Source organism: Pipistrellus hanaki, assembly GCF_964339955.1.
Source record: "Pipistrellus hanaki genome assembly, chromosome: 1".
In the NCBI taxonomy this organism is placed as follows: Eukaryota; Metazoa; Chordata; class Mammalia; order Chiroptera; family Vespertilionidae; genus Pipistrellus; species Pipistrellus hanaki.
This window is the reverse complement of record NC_140503.1, coordinates 70589922-70611947: the sequence shown is the minus strand read 5'-3', so window position 1 is coordinate 70611947 and position 22026 is coordinate 70589922. Positions and strand designations below refer to the sequence as shown.

Here is a 22026-nt window from a genome sequence, read left to right as displayed (position 1 = left end):
GATAGCTGTCAGTAGGATCTTCTGTTCCAGGTGAAGCATGATGGAGGTGTGAGGGGTAAAACTAACTTCCCGCTGAGTAATGAAAATGGATTCTCCCTTCCCCTATCTCTGGAATAAATTCATAGTAGCAGTCAGACTAAGTAGATCCTGGCCCACCCTAGCTGGCATCTATTTCTCCCCACAATGAAATGTGGATTGCAGCAGATCGGGAAGGTGGAGGGACAGAGGTCTGGTTGGTGACATCTGGGTCATTCTACTTCAAATGAGGAAGTTCTATTCCCCTTTGGCAGGTAAAGGAGGGTGAATGCCAGTGGTGTGTGAATGCAAGTAATGAATACTTTGCCTCCACATCTGGTTCATATCTTATCTTCGAATATACTCCTCAGACCTCATCTTAGAAGCAGTTGTTGAGGAGAATGCTATCTGGCTCAGGGCATCAGGCTAAGTAGGGAAAAAGGTGGAGATCTGGAAACCCTGACTCCTTGGACTTCTCTCTCTCTCTCTCTCTCTCTCTCTCTCTCTCTCTCTCTCTCTCTCTCTCTCTCCTCACCCTTCCCTTCCCTTCCCTGGCTGAAGACAGAGTTTATTAGCTGCTGCACACACAGATATTTATTGTTTCTTGAGCTCCCCAGTATTAAAGATGTTGAATCAAGGGCTGGCAGGCTAAGATGAGGCTACTCCCTACTTACTGCCCATCTTCTTATCATAGGTGCCAGCACCCTTGTAGCCACTCACATAGCCTGAGTTTTCGCTCATCTCTTCCCGTCCTGCTATGCCTTTGCCCTTGCCACTCTCATCAAAGCGCTCCTTGTGGCTGCCAGTGTACTTGCTGGTGTCGGTCAGCCGGCTCACTCCGCCCACGGTTGTTGCTTTCTGTAAGCCAGAGGATAAGTCTGATCCCTCTCCTTTTCCCTCCACAGTTACACCCCTTCTCTTAAGATGGTCTTTGATTCCTCTAGGGCTCAGAGCTCTTGTTCTACCCACGGCATGGTGCTGCTTTTTCAGGGCCCAGATGTGGCTGTGGGCAAGAACTCTGGCAAGAGCCATCCACAGGTGTATGGGAGTGAGTGGTCTGTGTGTGGATTTTTCTGCTTCCAGAGGAGTTATTATTATTTCTAAAAATACTTTAACTCGATCTTTTAGAGTGAGAGAAAAGGCAAGAGATAGAGAGAAACATAGATTGTCTGCCTCCTGCATGCCCCCTACCAGGGACTGGGCCTACAACCCGGGCATGTGCCCTGAATGGGAATCAAACCATCAACCTCTTGGTTCATGGATTAATGTTCAACTGCTGAGCCACACTAGCCAGGTGAGGAGTTATTTTTTAAATTATTATTATTTTTAATTCTCACCCAAGGATTTTTTGTTTGTTTAGACGCACATATGTCAAACACAAGGCCCGCGGGCCAAATCCAGCCCGCCAGGCCTTGCAATGTGGCCCGCACCGCGCTGTCATCACTGCACTCCGCTGTCAGTTTATGACATTGTCAGTTTATGACTGTTCAGTAAACCATTCGGCCCGCGATTTAGGCTGGATTTTAGATTTTGGCCCCTTCTCTGATTGAGTTCGACACCCCTAGTTTAGAGAGAGAGAAGGGAGAGAGAAACATTGATGTGTGAAATATCAATTGGTTGCCTCCCATATGCACTCCAACGGCGGATAGAACCTGAAACCTGATATGTGCCCTAACCCACAATCAAACATGCAACCATTTGGTGTATGGGATGACACTCCAACCAACTGAGCCACCTGGCAGGCCATGGGAGTTATTTTGATGAGGCTATAGCCATAAGACTTCAACTCCAGACCCAGTACGCAAGGTTCCTCCTACTGCATAGGTCCTATTTGAAATCTAGAGTAGAAAGAGCTTTCAGTAGAGAGGGGACAAACATGGAAGAAAGGGTGGTGAGAGGCAGAAAGCCAGAGACTAGACCTTATATAAGAGCAGGAAGAAGAGTGGGGATCAGATAACAAGTCCTCTGCAGTGTCTTTCAGGCCCTAGTTGCCTTGTTCATATACTGGACACTTGAGAATAAGTCTAAATTTTGCTGTTAAAATAGCTGTGGGCCTTAGCTTGTTGGGCTCAGTGGACAGAGCATTTGTTGAAGGACTGAAGAGTCTCAGGTTCTATTCCGGTCAAGGGCACATACCTCAGTTGCAGGCTCAAACCCTGGCATGCATATGGAAGGCAACCAGTTGATGTGTTTCCCTCTCTGTCCCTCCCCCTCACTCTCACGCTCTCTAAAAAAATCAATGGAAAGATATCCTCAGGCGAGGATGAATAAAATAAAATAAAATAAAATAAAATAAAATAAAACAAAACAACTGTGGACCTTGGGCAAGTCACGTCCCTTCTCTGGGCCACAGTTTCTTCATCTCTAAATTTTCTCAGAAGTCCATTCCAGTACCAACAGTGGCCCCAGAGGCTTTCTGCCCTGACTCCCTACAATACCCCTACTGGCAGACATTAGGGTCATCAGAGGATGGGAGAGGAGCAGAGTAGCAGGGAAGTAAGGTCAAGTATTAGGGATGAAGAATATCACTCACAGTGACACCAGAGGTAGCTGGATCCTTGCCTTCCATGAGTTTGTAAATGTTCTCCAGGTTTTCGTCTGGGTTCTTCTCCTTGAACCGCTTCTCGCCCAGTTCCTTCATTGCTTCCTGGAACTGTAGAAATGTGATGGTTCGGGCACCCTTGTCCCTGGTCAGTAAGAAAGAAATCCAGAAACTCTGGAACATGCACTCATCACCTGCCAAGGTCCAACCCTCCCCTTACTCAGACTTGGTCCCTGAATGTCTTGAGGACAGAGAGTAAATAGTGCCAAGTAACCAGTAGGTGCTCAGTTACCCATTACAAATCTTCTATCACATAAACCCTTCCATTCTCACTATCTTGTTTGTTCTGCTCACGACCCCTACTCATCTTTGGTCACTTACTTGACTTTGCTGAACACAATGTCCACATCAGTGGAAGTGACCATCTTGCCATCCATGATGCCACAGTCTTTGCACAGCTTGGAGAAGTTTTTGTTGTTAATTTCAGCGCCACTGCTTGATGATTCTCCGAAGACAGCAAACTTCTGGAATGTTTTTTCTGCTTCTGATGCCATGATCAATTGGAGGTGGGGAAGGACACTTGGGGGAGAGACTGGGGGGAGGGTAAAGGAGGGGGGAAAGGATGACTGGGAAGTAAGAAGGATGGGGGTTAAATCTGAATCAACAACAGGAACAAACCCCCTCTTCCCACCTACCATTCCTAGCACTAGGGATACTAGTATGCATTCTACATCCTGAGCAATCATTGCCACCACCCACATCACCCCTTTTGGTACCTAAGTGCTCCCAGATGGTGTCTGGCCCTTCCCAACCTTTTTATGTAAGGGTGTGCATATGTGGGAGGCAGCTGGGGTGGGGGACTATATGGCAGTGGGGAGACAGAGTAAGAGAGGGAGGCTTCTATGACCTCAGTGGTTTTTATGACCTCTAGCCCCAGCTACAGTCCTAGTCTGTGGGGGAGGGGTCTTTTGGTTTCCTTTCCTTGCACGTTGCATTGAACAAACTGTCAAACTTCTGATCTCTCCAGAGGATCAAACTTCCCTCATTATTTCAGTCGAGCTTAACCCAACCCTTTGGTCCTGGTCAAATCGCTTTATGCTCTGCCCCTCATCAAAGGCTGAAGAGAGCCCAGGGAAGGGGTTAATTAAAACGGGTGGCTTCGGTCCAATATTACTTTTTTCCTAGTCTCCAGGCCCAAGGCCAACATGGAGAATCTCATTGGCTTTAGCAGAACAAGCTCAATAGGGACTTTAAATGGTGTTCTTGTCGGGCTGACCATGGACATTGTCTTAGAGTGTAAGAGTGAAATAGGTCAGAGTGAAGCAGGGTGAAATAGGTCAGAGTGAGGGTGTATCTCAGACTCTGAAAATATTTCAGGTAAGGATGTTCCTCATGGATTCCTCTTTGGCCTGTTCTCTGGCCAGAAGCCATATAGATGGATGAACAGCAGGCATCCTAAAGTAGAGGATGACTTCTTTCCCCTTCCTGTCTAATAAGTCACTAATTCTGATGTATTGTTTCCTTGTCTCACATATCCATTCATTTCTTTCCATTCCTATTACTTCCACACTTCTTGAAGTCTTGTCATCTCATATCTAGTTGATTACCCTAGCTTCTGCTTTAAACACACACACACACACACACACACACACACACACACACACACACCCTAGAGGCCCGATGCATGAAATTTGTGCACTTACGGGGCAGGGAGGTCTCTCAGCCTGACCTGTGCCCTCTCACAGCCTAGAGCCCTCAGGGGATGCCGACTGCCAGTTTAGGCCCACTCCCTGCAGGGCCTAAGCTGGCAGTCAGACATCCTTAGTGCTGCTGCAGAGGCGGGAGAGGCTCCTGCCACCATCGCTGTGCTCACCAGCTGTAAGCCTATCTTAGGGCTTCTGGCTGAGCAGTGCTCACCCTGTGGGAGTGCACTGACCACCAGGGGGCAGCTCCTGTGTCAGTGCACATCATAGTGACTGGGACTGGTTGTTCCACCATTCAGTCAATTTGTATATTAGCCTTTTATTATATAGGAGTATACTAGAGGCCCAGTGCATGACATTCGTGTACTAGGCAGAGGGGCAGTGTCCCTTAGTTCGCCCTGCTCCCTCTCACGGTCCAGGACCCCTCGGGGGGATATCCACCTGCCTTAGCAATGCCATGGAGGCAGGAGAAGCTCCCTCCACCACCACTGTGCTCCCCAGCTATGAGCCCAACTTCTTGCTGAACTGTGCTCCCTTGTGGGAGTGCACTGACCGCCAGGGGGAAGCTCCTGCATTGAGCCTCTGCTCCCTGGTTGTCAGTGCATGTCATAGCAATCAGTTATTCCACCTTTTGGCCGATTTGCGTATTAGCCTTTTATTATATAGGATATATATATATATATATATATATATATATATATATTTCAGAGAGGGAGAGGGAGACATAGAAACATCAATTATGAGAGAGAATTATTGATTGACTGCCTCCTGCATGCCCCCCATTGGGGATGGAGCCCACAACCTGGGCATGTGTCCTGACCTGGAACCAAACCATGACTTCATGGTTCATAGGTCAAAGCATTCATGGTTCATAGGTCAAAGCATTCAACTGTTGAGCCATGCTGGTTGGGCTACCCTGGCTTCTAAATGATCACTTTCCCAAGTTGAATGCTTTACCCCTATCCACCCCATAATCAATATCTTTATCACCCCCCATAAGGTTTTCACAAAAGTATTTTTTATTCATTACTCCTGTTCAAGAATACTCTATGGATCTTCAATGCCACAATTTTTTGCCTGTTGTTCAAGAACATTCACATTTGGCCCCAATCTATCTTACCAAACATCACCCACCTCTCATCATTATTCTTCATCTGAGGCCATAATGGCCTAATCACTATGTGCTTGAGGGGGGTACCTCATAGTGGAAAGAGCATAGCCTTAGAATGGAATCAATCGGGGTGGAAATTTGAGTCTTAGATATATCATTCACTAGCTGGTTGGCCTTGTGCAAGTCAGTAAACATCTCTGAGCTTCAGTTTCCTCATCTGCACAATGAGGATAATAATACCCTATCATGTAGGGGAATAATAGTAAGAAGTACTTTGCCCAAGTAGCGATTATTCCATTCTTCAAAATAACTTGTGTATTTTTACCCTCAAAATTTTCCTCATGCTCTTTCTTCCTGGATAAAATGCCCCTCTTTCCTACCCAAATACTCCATGATTGCATTCCTTATATGGTGCTTCACCCTAGGTAGCAAACCCGTTTCCTCTTCCATATCATACTAAAACAATGTTTCCTAGCCTGGTGGGCTGCAGCCTTCTAGGGTGAGAATTTCTGAATTATTGCAAGGGCCTCTGGAAACTATATGTACACAGAAGACATATTGTCAACTGAATAAATAATATGCTTTGCACATGTAGGTATCTATAATAATAAAAGTATAATATGCAAATCAATCAAACTGCCAAAGAGCAAACGACCATCAAGATGACCATGCTATGTCCAGCCATGAAGACAGAAGAGAAACAGTCCAGAGATGGAAGACTATGACGACACCTTGCCATACTAGCAGTCAGCAGCTGTGCATCACTGCAGGTTGCCCAGGACCAAACCAGAGAGGGTCGGACCTGCATTACCACCATTTGTCCACCATCTAGAACTGAAAAATAATAGCTGATATGTACACATAAGGAACTGTTTGACATTGAAATTGGGTCTCAAAAGAACTGTTGGCCCAGAAAGAAACTCACTACAGAATGATTCATTTGCCTTTCAGCATAATCATTATTGCTTGTCTCATTTTCGGTTCTTATAAGTATATTTCTAGTAGGACATGATCTCACTCATCTAGGGGAAATGATGAACAACATAGTCTGATGAATGAGAACAGACTCAGAGACAAGGAGGCATGGATCAGACTGTTGGACCTCAGAGGGAGTGTAGGGGAGGGTGGGAGATCAAAAAGGGGAGAGATCAACCAAAGGATGTGGGTGCATACATATGAGCCTAACCTGTGGTCAAGGACAACAGGGCGGTGAGGGCATGCGTGGGGAGAGGTGGGGTATGGGAATGGGGGGATGAGGACAAATATGTGATACCTTAATCAATAAAGAAATTTTTTAAAAAATGGCCACGCTATGACATGCACTCGTGCCAGGCCAGCCAAGGCGAGTGCAATGAGATTGGTTGGGGGAGTGGCCCTGCCATTGCCCCACAATCACCCTGCAGAGGAAGGGCCAGGCCACTGACCTAAGGCGCTGTGGCGGGTGGGTGGGGCCTACCTCTTTGGGGCGATGGACGGTGGGGCTCCTGGACAGGGTGTGCAGGCTAGGCTGATGGAGCCTCCTGCCCTAGTGCACAAATTTTGTGCACGGGGGCTCTGGTCTATAATAATAAAAGGATAACATACTAATTAGACCATATGTCCTTCCCGACATCATTCCAAACATCCTTCTTCATGAAGTTGGAGCCAGAGGAAAGCCAGCCTGGGTCCTAGGTGCCTGAGGGTGGCCCAACAGAAGCCAGCCCAGATTCCCAGGGCCTGTGGGTGGCTAGAGGAGGGAAGCAGCCTGGGTTTGGGGTGCCTGCTGGCAGCCAGAAGAGGGAAGCACAGGTCCCGGTGCTGGAGGGAAGCTGGTCCAAGCAGCTGGGGGAAGAAAGGCCTACTCTTGCATGAATTTTCGTGCATCGGGCCTTTAGTCTATCACATGTGTCAAACACAAGGCCCGCGGGCCAAATCCAGCCCGCCAGGCCTTGCAATGTGGCCCACACCGCGCTGTCATCACTGCACTCCGCTGTCAGTTTATGACATTGTCAGTTTATGACTGTTCAGTAAACCATTCGGCCCGTGATTTAGGCTGGATTTTAGATTTTGGCCCCTTCTCTGATTGAGTTCGACACCCCTAAGCCCAGCAACCCTTATGGTACAAGGACCAGAATGACCAGTCGCTCTGATGCGCCAGTTGCTATGATGTGCCAGCTGCAGGGGCCACCACCAGTGTTGTTGCTGAACCCAAGGGCCCTGGGGCCAGTTGTGTGGCTGCTATCAGGTGCCAGTAAAGAAGAACATGAAGGTGGGCAGTGTGAGTGTGCAGCTTGAGATGAAAGCTCTGTGGGATGAATTAAAAAAGCTGGGCGCAGAGATGATTATTACCAAGGCTGGCAGGTCAGGATGCCCCACATGGTGCCAGTCTCGGGCAGCGGGCTTTGGCCTGATCTACGTGAGCAAGTTTAAGAAGTGGGGTGGGGGGCGTGGCCTGGCCACCTGCGGGTCCTTCTCGTCCAGGGCCAGCTCCTTTGCTTTCTGAGTCCTGGCTCTAGCAACAGCTGCCTAACATGCCAGGCTGGAGGGTACTGCTCGAGAGGCCAGGAAGGCAACGGAGAGAAACCTTGTGGACTTGCTACCTTACCAGCAGCCTAGGACCCGGCACTGCCAGAAACGGACTGGCTCAGAGCACACCGAGCGTGGGGGGAAGGCAGTTGCCAGCTCCTAGTGGATCCCACCTCAAAGGAAACTCGGTCTTTGGTTCCTTAGTACAGTCTATCCCAGCTAAAGAGGAGCAGCTGGGCACATTTTAGGGGAGAATTAAGACTCTCAGTGTGTTCTGTTCTGTGGAGATTACTACCCAGTTGTCTTAGGCCTAAATTCCAGGTGATTGTGGGGCTTAGCTCTGCCCCTGGGGGCCCGCATCTTCCAATTGGCCTGTATTTATTGTAAGGGCCCAAAGAGAAGGGGAACAAGTTTTTTGATGCAATGGATTTGACCAACAGACAAAGGCGAGTGCCAGGCTGAGTTTAATGTACACCAGCTCTGAGTCCGCCTGGCCAAAGGGAGCTCAGAACCTGTTTGCAGAGCATTCTGGTGGTTTCTGTTCCCTTGCTGAGGCCATCAAGGGTGTGGTGCCAGCCAGCCAACCTCCCATGACCCCTCCCTCTGGCTGGCCTGGACTGATGGCCCAATCAGGGCGGGCCAGCCAGATCCCACCTGTGCACGAATTTGTGCACCGGGCCTCTAGTCCTATATAATAAAAGGTTAATATGCAAATTATCCCCTCTACTGGGAGTTCAACTAGGAGTTCGACCAGGGGGTGGGGCCAGCCCACCAACCAGCCGCTGCCCCTAACCCTTGGCTGGCTTGCCCCAGCCCCATCAGTCCACCCTAAATTTGTGCACCGGGCCTCTAGTTACTATATTAAAAGATGTTGTGATTATTAGAATACTATACAAACTTACTTGAATTTTTCCTGAATTTATGGTTTCTTTTCATCAGGGATACTACAACTATCATGTGGGAATGGAAATCTCTGATCTCCCACTTGAGAAGGGTGAGAAACTACTGCCATAGGACTTATTGTTTAAATAATTAATTTTACATATATTTTAAACCCTTTCTATTAAAATATTTTATTGATTTCAGAGAGGGAGAGAGAGAGAGGTAGAAACATCAAATAAATAGAGAATCAATGATTGGCTGCCTCCTGCATGCCCCCCACTGAAGGTTGAACCCACAACCCAGGCATACCGAACCTTTGGTTCATAGGTCAATGCTCAAACACCGAGCCATGCCAGCCGGGCAAACTTTTTCTATCTTTATCTCTCAACTATTTCAGTATAAGCTTCTAGAGAGGGTATGACTAGACTTCACATTTCTTTGCATTCCATCCTTCCAGTGGTTTGCACATAGTAGGTACTTAAAATTGTCACTTCATTGAAGGTACAGTTTGAAGCTGGTTCTGGCCCAAGAGAAGGAAGTTAGAGAGAGCTGCTATCCTTGTGGGGCCACTTACACCAGGGCCGGGCTGGGAACTGCCCTGACAGAGAGGAACCCTCTCTTAGGGCAGAAACAGCCTCGTTTCTTTAGTCTATCCCAGCTAAAGAGGAGCGGCTGGGCACATTTTAGGGGAGAACAGCAGGTTGAGACCCCTAAGGCCTAGGAAGTAAACAGATCCCAGTGGAAATTTCCCACCTCAGGCCGCCCCGCACCCCTGGGTAGGCCCCTTATCAGGTTCCCCCTGAGTCATCCTGACCCAGGGCTGAATTTAGATGCTGGAACCTCCAGGTTCTTCCCTCCCCCAATCCAAGTAAGACTACTTTAGACACACGAGAGAAGCCAGCGAGCAAAAGTTCTCATTCTAGACTTTCTTCCTCCTACTTCCAGGAGGGCTGGTAAGATTTATCCCCTGTCCTAGGCTTCTTTATGTACGACCCTAATTCCCGCAGGTTTTCCTTGTCCAGGAGAGAGTTAAACTGGGGAGAGGGGACTACGCCCGGAGCCAAGGGTGCCCAGCTTCTGTGCCAGTTTGTGGGAAAACAGTTCTGAAGTGAGTGGGGGGAAGGGAATAAAGGAAAACTTGGTGCTTCATCTAGGGAATGGAGGGGGGTTCCTGAGATTTGGGGTAGCTGAAAGCTGGGTTTTATTTTGACCAGTTCTACTCTGGGTCACCTCCTCCCTCTCGGCCCCTCCTTTTTTCCAACAGACCCTGCCAAGTGGGGATGAAAGGGGCATTGATGGTCCTTGGATGGGAGGGGGGTTGTGGGTGGTAAAAGGGGTTGAGGGGGTGGTTTCCAGGCAGGAGGGGGTAGGCAATTTGGGGGTCTTGGGGGCGGGGGCAGCCTGTGCTGGTGTTGCAGTTGGCAGCTTCAGTTCCTTTGGCTATTGTTCCCCAACTGGCCTAGCGCCCAGACCCCGAAAAAGGCAACTCGGGAACCGGGCTGAAGGAGAGGACGGGGTGGGCTCTCTGGGAGGAGGGGAGCTAAGAGGGGTGCAGGTGGGGAGACATCCAACCAAGTTTCCTTTGGACAAACTTCGAATTCTCTCAGCCACATAAACACCCCATTCGAGGGGGTCTTCCTTTTAAGGGCACAAGGGAGGGTGCGTCTAGCGGTGGGGAGAGCTGGGCAAGAGAGGAAGGAGCCTAGGACAGCAAAACCTACCCAAGCCCTGAGAGAGACGCCGCCGTCCCCGAGAAACCGTCGCCTAGGCTCTGCGATTCGGTCGGCCCGGCTGGTCTCACCCTTCTCCTCGGCGCTGGGCCAGGAGGGGTGAGTGCCGGAGCCACAGGGTCTCTTGGGTCCCAGCCCGGGACACGGCGTCCTCCCCAAGCCCCCACTCCGCCCCCGCGGAGCTGACTCCGCCCCCGCGCCTGTTTACCCGGGAGTCCGAGCTCCTGGGGGTCCCTGGCCCCTCCTCCGACCCCCCTCTCCTCCCCTCGGGGCCTTGACCCGGGAGTCTCCGCTGGGCCATCCTCTTCCCCCCTGTTGTGATCGCTCTCTATTTATAGCGGCCCCCCGCATTCCCTACCCCCCTTCCCCGACTTGTTTTCCAACTTCTCCGGGAGCAGCCGGACCGGACCGCAGGCGCCGGGACGCTCCGCGGAGAGAGGAGGTACGGGGACCCCGGGCGCCCCGGAGCTGGACCTCCGCGCTCCGGGCGCCCCCACCCTCCGTCGGGGCGGACACACCTGCCCCTCCGGGCTGGCGGGACCCGCCGCCTCTGCTGCCGGGGGCCCTCCCCGCCCACCTCCTCCTCCGTCCTCAGCCAGGCTCCCCGTGTGCGGCGGGCGGAGTCGAAATCGTGAGGTGTCAGCGCCCTGAGTGGTCTCCCCCCTCCCCATCCCAGTCCCCACCGCTGAGTCTGGGGGCGAAGGGCGGAGCCACAGAGCGATAGGCAGATTCAGGTCACGGGGGAGGCCGGTGTTCTGGGCGGGCGTGGGAATCCCCCGCAGGATTGCGGGGTCCCCTACGCACCCCACCACCGCCCGATTGCGGGGGGCCGTGGTGGGGAGCGCGAGCTTCGCCCGGAAGCACCCAGGTTGCGTTCCTTAGCGCTCCCCTCGGATCTCGGCAATGCCCCTCCCGAGCGGCCCGCGGTCTGGGGCGGGGTGAGGGGGGCGTGTTTACCGGGGGTCTGGGGGCGGGTCTGCGGGGAGCTGACGGCCCGTGGGCGGGCCGGGGCGGGCCGGGGGCGGGTCTGCGGGGAGCCGGAGCCCGGGAGGGCCGGAGAGTCAAAGGCAAGTGAAGGTGGACGCGGCCCCGGCGGCAGCAGGTAGGGGGAGGGGCGGGCGGGGGGCTCCCGGGCCCGGCGGCGCCCGCGGGCCGGTGGGCGCCCCGATCTCGATCCCCGGGAGCCGGCCGTCGGCGGGCCGGGCCCGGGCGGCGGGGCTGGGCCGCTGCGCACAAAGGCGGAGGCGGCGGGCAGGGCGTGTTCGGGACGTGCGCGAGGTGGTGTCCCGGGCGCAAGGCGCCGCGCGCGGCTGTCTGTGTGTCTCCACGAGGGACTCGCTGGGCAGGTCCAGGGTGCGGGGCCCGGTCCCTCCCTCCCCTCCTCTCCGCCCTCCCGGCTGGCGCCCGGCCCTTTTGGGGTCGTCGGTCCCGGGAGGCTGGGAGGAGGTTGTGAGACCGCCTTCCACGCCTTTCCCCACTCGTGGGACACCCCCCCCACCCCCCCACCGAGGCTGGATGGAGGAGCGAAGCGAAGGCACAGGGCTTTCCAAGTTCTCCTTTTAAATGGCGGAGGGCAGCTGGCATGCGCTGCCGTCCTCCTATCGCTCCAGAGCTGTCAAAAATTCTGGGGCTCCCTGGTTCCTACTTTTTAGCTTGCAAATAGGAAATCGAGGCCGGCAGCGCTGATTGGGCCAAGGTCACACGGGTGGCGGGCGGCGGAGCCGGGACCAGAATCCAGGCTCTGACACCAGCCACGCGCCTCCCTCCACATCAGCACTTCCTTCTCTCCCACCCCGTGCCGCCCCGCCGGCCCTCCAGCTGCAGTGACTCTAGGCGAAACCTAGAGAAAACGTTCGCTGGACTCAGGGGTAGAAACGGGGGCCGTTTAGGGACTTGGGGAGAGGGGTGACCCTGGGTCATCTAAGTCTTGGCTGAGGTTTCATATCCCTTGAAGCGCCAGGGTCTGCCTGTCTGTCTCCCTTGTCATCGTTCACCCCGTTCACCCCGTTCACCCCGTTGCCTTGTTTTCTCAGACCCCAGAGCCAGGAGCAGTGAGAACCCTGACCCCTAACCCCACTGCATCCAGCCAATAGGAACTCAGTAAGTGACCCCACCCCCAGGCTGTAGGCTCTTCACTGTGCTAGGTCTGCGGCTGCTTTGCTCCTCACCCGCCCCTAATATTGAATGTCTGTTAATTTATTCACAGTGGGAAAGGAGAGAGAGAGAGTCTTAGGAGGAAGGGAAACATGCGGTCAGTTGGACACAGATGTCCCTTGTCCCCCTTTTCTTGTCCGCCCCCCTTCCTTCCCCCCCACTCTCTTGGCCATGCTACTCAGGTCATTTTTAGCCCCTTTCCTTTTGAGCTGCTGACATTGGGGCTGTAGTTGAAGGTCACAGTCAGTTGTGAACGCTCTCTACCTGTCCCTTAGTATCGTTGGAGTAGCCAGTTAGGGAGCCACTAGTATCACTCCTACCTAATTGGGAGTAGGGGTTGGCCCCTAGATATAACCTGGGAAACCTGAGCTGGCCTGCTGCCCCAGAGCTGGTATTTCCATCCAGGATAGGAAAGGGGTGTGTGTGTGTGTGTGTGTGTCTCAAAGTGTGGGTGTCGAGGGGAGCAGAGGGGATGCAGTCTGAAGAGAAAGTGCTGTCCAGGTTCCTCTTACACAGCTCTTCCCCGCAGTGGCCTGGACATGGAGCTGGGGCGGGAGAGACTCTCTGTGTCCTGGGTCATCAGCTCCTGGGGCCCTGCACCCTGCATGGCCCTGTTCTGAGAGAAGAAGAAGGTATTGGAGGAGGTGGGAGGGTGTGGAGGCAACCTCCCCAGTCTTGGTGTCTCCTCACCCTGCCAGGCCACCATGACGGAGCTGCAGGAGGTGCAGATCACGGAGGAGAGGCCGCTGTTACCAGGGCAGACACCCGAGATGGCCAAGGTTATTCAAGACCCTATGACTGCTAGGCCCAAATTCCAGACCTCCAAGCAGGCCTCACCAAATCCCTAATCTCATTCTAATCCACACTCCTCCTTTCTCCACCCCTCCCCATGGTTCTCTCCCCATATGCCACAATTGGGAGTCCAGGCCTTTGTCATGTCACTATACTAATCTTAATCCTCTCCATGTCTCTTTTTGTCATCTCTTTCTGTCTTTGGTCTCTTCACCTACCTCTCTTTCTCTGTGTCTGTCTCTCCATCTGTTTATCCACTCTACATGGCTGTGTGTTTCTGTGTGGATCTGTCTGTGCGTGTCTCTCTCTCCAGGAGGCTGAGTTAGCTGCCAGAATCCTCCTAGACCGGGGACAGGTAACAGCTGGGGGCAGTTCCAGGGTGGGAGGAAAGAAAGGCCCTCCTACTTGGCTCTCCTCTCTGCTACCTTTCCTTCCAATCCGTTCCTTGTCCATCCCCAGCTGTCCCCTTCCTCCCCTTGTTCTCCCTTCTCAGTGTTCCTTGATGCTTTCCAATCATTCCTCATTCTTTTCCACCCTCAAAATCATCCCACTGTTATATTTACCTACGTTAAATTTCTTTCAACCCTATGTCCAATAGTTTGTTCCATTCACCTCTCTCTGCCCCTCCCCCTTGCCAATTCCCCAACTTTTGTGGAGGTCTCTCTCCTGCCTCTTTCCCTCTCAGCCTAACTCCCACCTGATGGTGATCTGTTTTCTTGCAGACTCACTCGGTGGAGACACCTTATGGCTCTGTCACTTTTACTGTCTATGGTACCCCCAAACCCAAACGCCCAGCGATACTCACCTACCATGATGTGGGACTCAACTGTAAGGATCTTCCCTTCCCCTCCCACTTCTTTCTGGGAGGAGGCTGAGGAGGTGGGGGGGAGGGGGGGGTAAATCCCAGTGCGAGGGGAAAGCTCTTCACGGGCAGGAAGGGACCATGGGGCATGTCGAGAAGTTCTCTTTTAGTCTGACTGTGGCCTGGAGGAGGGTGGGCTCTGACTTGGGGACACTTTTCCCTGTCTGATCCTATTGTTGGGGTGTTGGGGATTCTCTTTAGATAAATCTTGCTTCCAGCCGCTGTTCCAGTCCGGGGACATGCAGGAAATTATTCAGAACTTCGTGCGGGTTCATGTGAATGCCCCTGGGATGGAAGAGGGGGCTCCTGTGTACCCCGTGGGGTGAGAATTAACTCCCTCCCTCCTCATCAGATTGCTAGGCGCAGGGCAGGTGCGGGGAAGGCTGGACCAGGGGAGGAGTAAAGGGAAGGCAGCGGTGATTCTGAGAGAGGACACTCTGAGATAAGGGCGGTGGGGACAGGTTGATATTTTTCTGTTGAAACATGAACATTCCTCTCTTCCCCAGGTATCAGTACCCGTCTCTGGACCAGCTTGCGGACACCATCCCTTGCATTCTGCAGTACTTAAAGTGAGAAGCCTGGGGATCCCTCCAGCCAGGTTTCTCTTTCCAGCACCACGTGGCCCTGAGAACTCCTGTGTCCGCCATGGTTGCTGGCAGAGTTTTGGTTTCTAGCCTAGATATAAAGAAAGGTCCCCTCCACGTTCCCAGTCTGATTGTTGAGAGGAAGAAGGGTGGGTTTGGAAAGCTGACTAGAGTCAGCCGAGTGGCCCTAATGGGTGGAGGAAAGAAAGGGGAAGGAGCTATCTGAGGCCCTGCCGCAGGCCGAGGAGGGACCAGAAAGCTAAACAGGAAGAGGAAGGGGTGACAATCGCTGAGGAACCAGATAGACCTGTCTCTGTTCCTCCCACTCCCCCTCCTCTATACACACACCTGGGAACTGGGAGCCCTGTGTGTAAGGGAGAGTGGGCGAAGGAGGAGAATGCCAGGTGAGGCCACCTTGGAGTGCACTGTCCTTGGCCCTTCCTGGACACCAGGGCCCCAGATGGCTCTGGTCCACATTTTTGTCCCTCTTTAACGCCATTTTTCCTGTTGTTCACTGAAGTGGTATCTTATTTTTATATCTTGCTTCAGTTCCCTTCTTCTCATTCCTATAGAGGAAGTAGGAATTAAAACAGAACAAGTTGAACTAGCTTCTGAAAATTGAGAATGGACAAAAAGCTACCTAGGAAAACTGTGTCTGGCTGGTTGGCAGATGGGTGTTTCTTTTCAAGACACTAGCTCTCCAAGAGGGAGCTGGGGAAAGACTTCGGGGCCTACACTCACCACCCGTGTCAGTTTTTAGCTCCTTGCCAGGCCCCTTCTGTACCCTGTGCCTGTGGCCTTAGGACAGAGGGTAAGGTGTTTAGAGAGCCAAAGTTTCAGACACCAAGTAGACATACATTTCCCTTTCACAGTTTCTCCTCAATAATTGGAGTTGGTGTTGGAGCTGGAGCCTACATCTTGTCGCGATATGCTGTAAGAACTAAAAGCCCCCAGATAAGGGAAAGGCAGGGCCAAGGCCCATGGTTGGCCGATTTAGAGAGTGTTGCTTGCTATCGTGTATTGGGCAGGGGGACATGGGTCTGAGGGTGGGGAGGGAGGCCCCATGGGAGCCTAAGAGTGGGTAGAACTTGGGGAGGGGAAGAGACCGTGCCCTGCCTCTGATTTCCCTTCCTCCTGCTGCCCTTCAGCTTAATCACCAGGATACAGTCGAGGGACTTGTCCTCATCAACATTGATCCCAATGCCAAGGGTTGGATGGACTGGGCAGCCCACAAGGTTTGGAATGATCTGTGTGCTGAGCTAGTGTGGGGGTTCCCTCGCATGGGTCCAGTTAGGCTCTACCGGTATAACTGTTTGGCCTGTGAACTTCAAGGAGGGGGACAGAGGGCAGGAAAGAAGTGTGCCCCTTGCCTGAGTCTCCCCATGATGTTCTGAGCTTTCTCACATGCCTTTCCTCACAGCTAACAGGCCTCACCTCTTCCATTCCGGAGATGATACTTGGACATCTTTTCAGCCAGGTAAGTGGTTGTGGAGATGGAGGAAAAAGAGGGGACCAGCAGAGAGTTGGATGCTTGGGGTGACTTTCTTAACTGGGACAGGATCTGGGAAGGGAAGACTTTTTGCATTGGGTAACTGTTGGCTTCTCTTCCCAACCCTAATTTTTCTCCCTCTTCTTTCCTTCAGGAAGAGCTGTCAGGAAACTCTGAGTTGATACAAAAGTATAGAAATATCATTACACATGCACCCAACATAGAGAACATTGAACTGTATTGGAACAGCTACAACAAGTGAGTGATTGTGTGTGTGTGTGTGTGTGTGTGTGTGTGTGTGTGTGTGAGAGAGAGAGAGAGAGAGAAAGAGAGAGAGAGAGAGAGAGAGAGAGAGAGAACAATTTAGAAGCAGTGACTGGGGGTGATAAGGAGGCAGAGAGAAGAGGGAAGTCTGGAAAGTACACCGTGTGCAAGGAGGACATGATTTGGTGTGCAACTGGGACAACTGAAGGACAGTCCCAGTGAGAAGAATTGTGAAGTGCTACCTCTCCCCTAGGGGCTATAGGGATTGTTCTTTAGGCCAACCTACCACCTTCCCCTTTGGTGGTAGGTGGTTCCCACTTTAAACACCAGTATTTGACTATAGTTTTTGGGAGGAAAATAGTTTTCACATGGGAGATATAACTTACATCTAGATGGATAGTATTGCCTGCCTAAAATTCCTACTCCTCTTTTTACCCCTTTCTAGCCGCCGAGACCTGAACTTTGAGCGTGGAGGTGATATCACCCTCAAGTAAGACTTTAGCTCAGTGGTCAATAAACACATGAGTCAACAGAGCCAAATATCAACAGTACAATTATTGAAATTTCTTTTGAGAGCCAATTTTTTTAAACTTAACTTCTTCTAACGCCACTTCTTCAAAATACACTCGCCCAGGCCATGGTATTTTGTGGAAGAGCCACACTCAAGGGGCCAAAGAGCCACACGTGGTTTGCAAGCCACAGTTTGCTGACCACGGCTTTAAGTGATACAGCTTTGTCTCTCTCTAGATCTTCCCTAGGTGCTTGCTTGTATCCTTTAGAAGGAGGGTCCTTTGCCAGGGAGTTTTCTTGTTATTTTCCACCTCATCCCATTTAGCAAACCACCACCCTCTAGGTCAAGCATGCCAACTCGCAGTCAGAGTTTGACATGCTTGCAGTCCAGGTCTTTTTCCTTTGAATCCTCTTGGCGGGGAGGTAGGGATTAGAAGGCTGCTTCCTCTTTGGAGCCAAACATTTTCTGGCTGCTCTTTGGGAAGAGGTGGGTGAGTAAGTACCAGCTCACCATCTCCTCCCCCACCCTCTCCTCTAGGTGCCCCGTGATGCTGGTGGTTGGAGACCAGGCACCCCATGAAGATGCAGTGGTCAGTAGGGAATGGGAGCTTGGGTGAGGGAGGGCTGGGGTCTCAGGATGGTGGTTAGAGGGTGTTCTTGCCAGGACGCAAGCTCTGTTTGGGACACAAAGAGCAACTTTGGTGCATAAGAAGTTGATTCCTTTTAAGAAGGAAATGGGTAGGGGCTGGTAGGAAAGCAACAGGAAATTGGGTCCTAGGGTCCCTTGGATGGGTGGGACCACAAGGAGTGTGACCTCACTCATTCAGCTTCCTACTTACTCCAGGTGGAATGTAATTCAAAACTGGACCCCACCCAGACTTCTTTTCTCAAGGTCAGTAACCCTACTTCATGTGCAGTCTGACTCCAGCCCCCTGTCCAGAGCTGTATATCCCGAATCCTAGATTCAGCTTCTAGGTCTCCAGGGTCCTGCCTAGACTAAGTGGGGTGGATGAAGTAAAACAAACAAACAAACAAACAAACAAACAATCATAAGGGCCTAGAGTAGGGAAGCAGTGAAGAGAGATCCTTTCTGTCTCTTGGCTAGCTCACTTTATTCATGAGTGTATCATTTTTTTCTGGGGGCTCTCTCCCGAATAGATGGCCGACTCTGGAGGTCAGCCCCAGCTGACTCAGGTGAGTATCCCCAGCCATCCAGGGAATGGGGTATTAATGTCACTGAACTATATATACCCGTTGCCACACATCCCATCCCCAAACTGCCATGGCCTTGGGCTCCCACTCAGCTCATAACCTCACATCACTGTCTCCCTCTTCTCATCTTACTTCCTCAGCCAGGCAAGCTGACCGAGGCCTTCAAGTACTTCCTGCAAGGCATGGGCTACAGTGAGTATGGGGGTCAGAGGCTATCATGAGGACAGGGATTGCTGCAAGGATGAGGAATGGCCACTGAGGGGAGGAACCATTTAGGCTGATTCCTGGACTTACCACCATCTGCCAAATCAAGCTCATTGACCCCTGGCCCCATTTGTAACTCTCACACCCTGCACTGAGTTGCCAGCCCCTCTTCCCCTCCTCCTCTCTGACTGCCTGCTTACCCTTCTGTCTCCACAGTGGCCTCATCCTGCATGACTCGCCTGTCCCGATCTCGCACAGCTTCCCTGACCAGTGCGGCATCCATTGATGGCAGCAGGTCCCGCGCTCGAACCTTGTCCCAGAGCAGCGAGTCTGGGACTCTCCCTTCAGGGACCCCAGGGCACACCATGGAGGTCTCCTGTTGAATGGCCCTTATAGTCCTGGTGTGGGACCCAGCCTCACCTCCCCCAGCACTAACCTGGGAGGTGTGTAGAACACTGGGCCAGAGCGAGCAAGGGAAGATGGGCATATCATGTGGGGAGATGACCTTGATCTTTGATTGTTACCCTAATTTTGACCTCTAACCTGTGATACCCCTCAGCTCCTGGGAGAGCTGTCCTAATATCGCTTAGGGACTCAGACCCCTAAATGATCCTTCTCCCTCATTCTGTTGTTAAGGTGGAGAGGGCATGCGTCCCCCTCTCCTTAATTTTGGTGTCCATAGATGAGGGATAAGTGGTCATTGTAGATGTCCATGGTGCCTGCCCCAGACTCTCCCTACTCATCCCATTGTAAGGGTAAGGGTCTTGGTGCTGGGTCTCCATTCACCAAAGTGGATATGGCTTCTCATTAATTCTTCAGATCTCTGAAGGCTATGGGCCTAAATGAATGTGTCAGGGAGGCTTGCTGGTAGGTTAGTGATCCTCAGGATGTGATAGAAACATCTGGTGTGTGAATGGAAATTAGACTGGGAAGTGATAGACAATGAACAAATTTGAGGGAAGGATTGGAGCTGGACAATAGGAAGGGGCCTGGGGGCATTGGCTCCACTAACTTTGGTAGCTGTCTAGACTGTGTGTGTCTAGAGTGGGAGGGGGAGGGGACCAAGCCAGGGCAGGGCTGCTTGGGGCTTGGCATAGGGGTGTGAAGGGCTACCTTGGGGCTCTGACCACAGTGTGTTATGTGTGGAGGGTGCTCTCCTGTCTCCCACAACTTCTGCTGTAACAATAAACTGTAGAGGAATCTGAGCACCACTATTACTCTGTCTCAGTGTGCCTGCATCATGCCCCTTTCCTACCCCATCCCTGCCCAACTCTCACATTCTCTTCTCCAAATGACATAGACCATGGGAGGGGGCTTGCATAGCATAGACACTTCACAAAATGTGACTTCACAGTCACCGGCCCCTTATTCAATGGAATGGACAATGGTATTGTCCTTGATATTGATATCTTCACATTTTGGGAGAGGGGCTACTTAGACCTTAGAAGACTTCCTTGTCGGTTGAGAAATGCCATGGGATTACAGAGATGTCACCAACATCATAATTTTAAGGAAGTGGAGAAAGCCAACTGAAGTATTCAAGGACACCTTGTGACCACCTTCCTGCAGGAACCTCTGTGGGGTCATCTAGATTCCATTTTAGGTGATTCAATACCATCAGCAGACCACACCTCGTGCAGTTTCTGGAGGGGTTATTGGGTTGCTCAGTTGATCCCAATCTAAAGATTCCTTCAGGTGAGTCACAGCAACCAGGATTTCCTCTCAGGAATTCCTCCTTTCAAATCCAAGTTTGGGGAGTTAATTAGACCATGCCTGTGGTTTTTTGAGAACCTTCTCAACAATTATGAACAATCATCATCAAGAGAACTTCAGGCATTTTGTGGCTGTTGCAGGCTGATCCTTGGGCTCTTGGGGCACAAGAAGTAAAAATGAGGAGGCACTTTATAGTGTTATTGTCCAAGAACTGCAGATGGAATAATAGTACAAGGTCATTTGCCAGATTACTTTATAGAAACCCCATGGACAAGTGTACACTTTCCTCAGTGAAACAGACCTGATGACTAATGCAGCTTGATGTCTAGCGCTGACACACTGACGTGGAAGTGGGGCATGGAACATGCTCTTGATGCTTGAGCATTTCATCACTCTCATAGCACTGAACTATTTTAAATGCAGTAGGCCAGGATCAGGAGGGTGAGGGTGTTTGGTGACCACGCACAGGGCAGGCAGCAGGTGCTTAAATGTCACACTAAAGAAAAGAAAGCACATAATTGGAATCGCTGACATAATTAGCTCCTAGGTAAACAAAACATGAAGACAAACACTGTTATCTTTTTTAAAATAAAAAAAAAAATTTTCACCCTTTTAAAAAAAAACCATTATTTTTATTTATTTTTTTTATTTAAAAAATATTTTATTGCTTTTGTACAGAGAGGAAGGGAGAGAGATAGAAAGCTAGAAACATCGATGAGAGAGAGTCATCGATCAGCTGCCTCTTGCACATCCCCTACTGGGGATATGCCTGCAACCAAGGTACATGCCCTTGACCAGAATCAAACCAGGTCCCTTCAGTCCCCAAGCCGACGCTCTATCTATTGAGCCAAACCAGTCTCGGCAAAACAACAATGATTTTTGAGAGTAAATCGATTTGTTCCATTTATGCATTCATTGGTTGATTTAAAAAATATATGTTTCTATTGATTTTTAGAGAGAGGGGGAGAGGAATAGAGAGATAGAAACCCCAATGAGGAACATCATCAATAAGCTGCTTCCTGCCTTACCCAGTTTGGCTCAGTAGATAGAGCATCAGCCTTCAGGCTGAAGGGTCCCAAGTTTGATTCTGGTCAAGGGCATGTACCTTGGTTGCGAGCACATCCCCAGTGGGGGGCGTGCAGGAGGCAGCTGATCGTTGTTTCTCTCTCATCGATGTTTTTAACTCTCTATCACTTACCCTTCCTCTCTGTAAAAAATTAATAAAATATTTTAAAAAATAAGCTGCTTCCTGAATTCCTCCAACTGGGGATTGAGCCCACAACCCTGGCATGTGCCTTAACTGGGAATCAAACTGTGACTTCTTGATACTCAACCACTGAGCGACACCGGCTGGGCATTAGTGGGTTCTTGAATGTGATCTGAGTGGGAATCAAACCTGCAACCTTGGTGTATTGGAGGATGTTGCTCTAACCAACTGAGTATCTGGCCAGGGCTAGCAGGGTAATCTTTGAAAGAGGGAGAAAAATCTCATTTCTATGTAAAATGTGAGTGGGTGTGTATGTACTCGCCATGGGGGTGATATGTGAAATGGGTGATGACCATGTGTGTCTCTTGCCTATAGGTGTCCCTGCGTAAGAAGCCCAAGTTAGGTAGAGGGAGAGAGGCTGTCTGCTGGGTGCAAGGGAGAGGGGTGTGCTGTCCTTGGCTGACCTCTCTACTTTGTTGGTCCTACACATTCCAGGCGAGCTCATGGGGACACAGTGCCCCCCTGTGGTTGTCATGGTTCCTCCTAA

The 22026-nt window shown here is 51.2% G+C and overlaps 2 protein-coding genes across 20 annotated transcripts; one reads left to right on the top strand and one right to left on the bottom strand.

Annotated features, from left to right (window-relative positions):
• Positions 1-588: 588 nt before the first annotated feature.
• Positions 589-10567, bottom strand: TPPP2 (tubulin polymerization promoting protein family member 2). Its single transcript, XM_084862537.1, has 4 exons — positions 10480-10567; positions 2939-3183; positions 2549-2702; positions 589-873 (listed from the first exon to the last, which is right to left on the bottom strand). The coding sequence occupies exons 2-4, from the start codon at positions 3109-3111 to the stop codon at positions 682-684; spliced, it is 519 nt and encodes a 172-aa protein (XP_084718663.1). The 5' UTR covers positions 3112-3183; positions 10480-10567; the 3' UTR covers positions 589-681.
• NDRG2 (NDRG family member 2) lies at positions 9620-19773 on the top strand (the record flags this gene model as incomplete). 19 transcript variants are annotated; one of them, XM_084861915.1, is made up of 18 exons in its annotated part: positions 9645-9711; positions 10887-10930; positions 12522-12588; positions 13341-13421; positions 13748-13789; positions 14157-14262; positions 14498-14618; positions 14803-14865; positions 15753-15813; positions 16029-16115; positions 16301-16357; positions 16524-16627; positions 17079-17123; positions 17682-17733; positions 17988-18035; positions 18302-18337; positions 18496-18547; positions 18776-19773. In XM_084861915.1, 15 exons carry the CDS (start codon positions 13347-13349, stop codon positions 18940-18942), a joined length of 1116 nt encoding a protein of 371 aa, XP_084718041.1. In that variant the 3' UTR covers positions 18943-19773. The 19 variants fall into 19 exon arrangements, with proteins under 19 accessions (XP_084718038.1, XP_084718031.1, XP_084718029.1 ...); XM_084861914.1 differs by lacking the exon at positions 9645-9711 and adding an exon at positions 10028-10587; XM_084861910.1 differs by lacking the exon at positions 9645-9711 and adding an exon at positions 10028-10587 and having other exon boundaries at positions 10827-10930.
• Between the last annotated feature and the right edge of the window lie 2253 nt (positions 19774-22026).

Bases quoted from the DNA above. Each gene is read 5' to 3' on its own strand.
- TPPP2 (XM_084862537.1), bottom strand. From the start codon at position 3,111: ATGGCATCAGAAGCAGAAAAAACATTCCAGAAGTTTGCTGTCTTCGGA. The intron at 2,703-2,938 runs GTAAGTGACCAA...CTTACTGACCAG, and splicing joins ATTGTGTTCAGCAAAGTCAA to GGACAAGGGTGCCCGAACCA. The intron at 874-2,548 runs GTGAGTGATATT...TCTGGCTTACAG, and splicing joins CAGCTACCTCTGGTGTCACT to AAAGCAACAACCGTGGGCGG.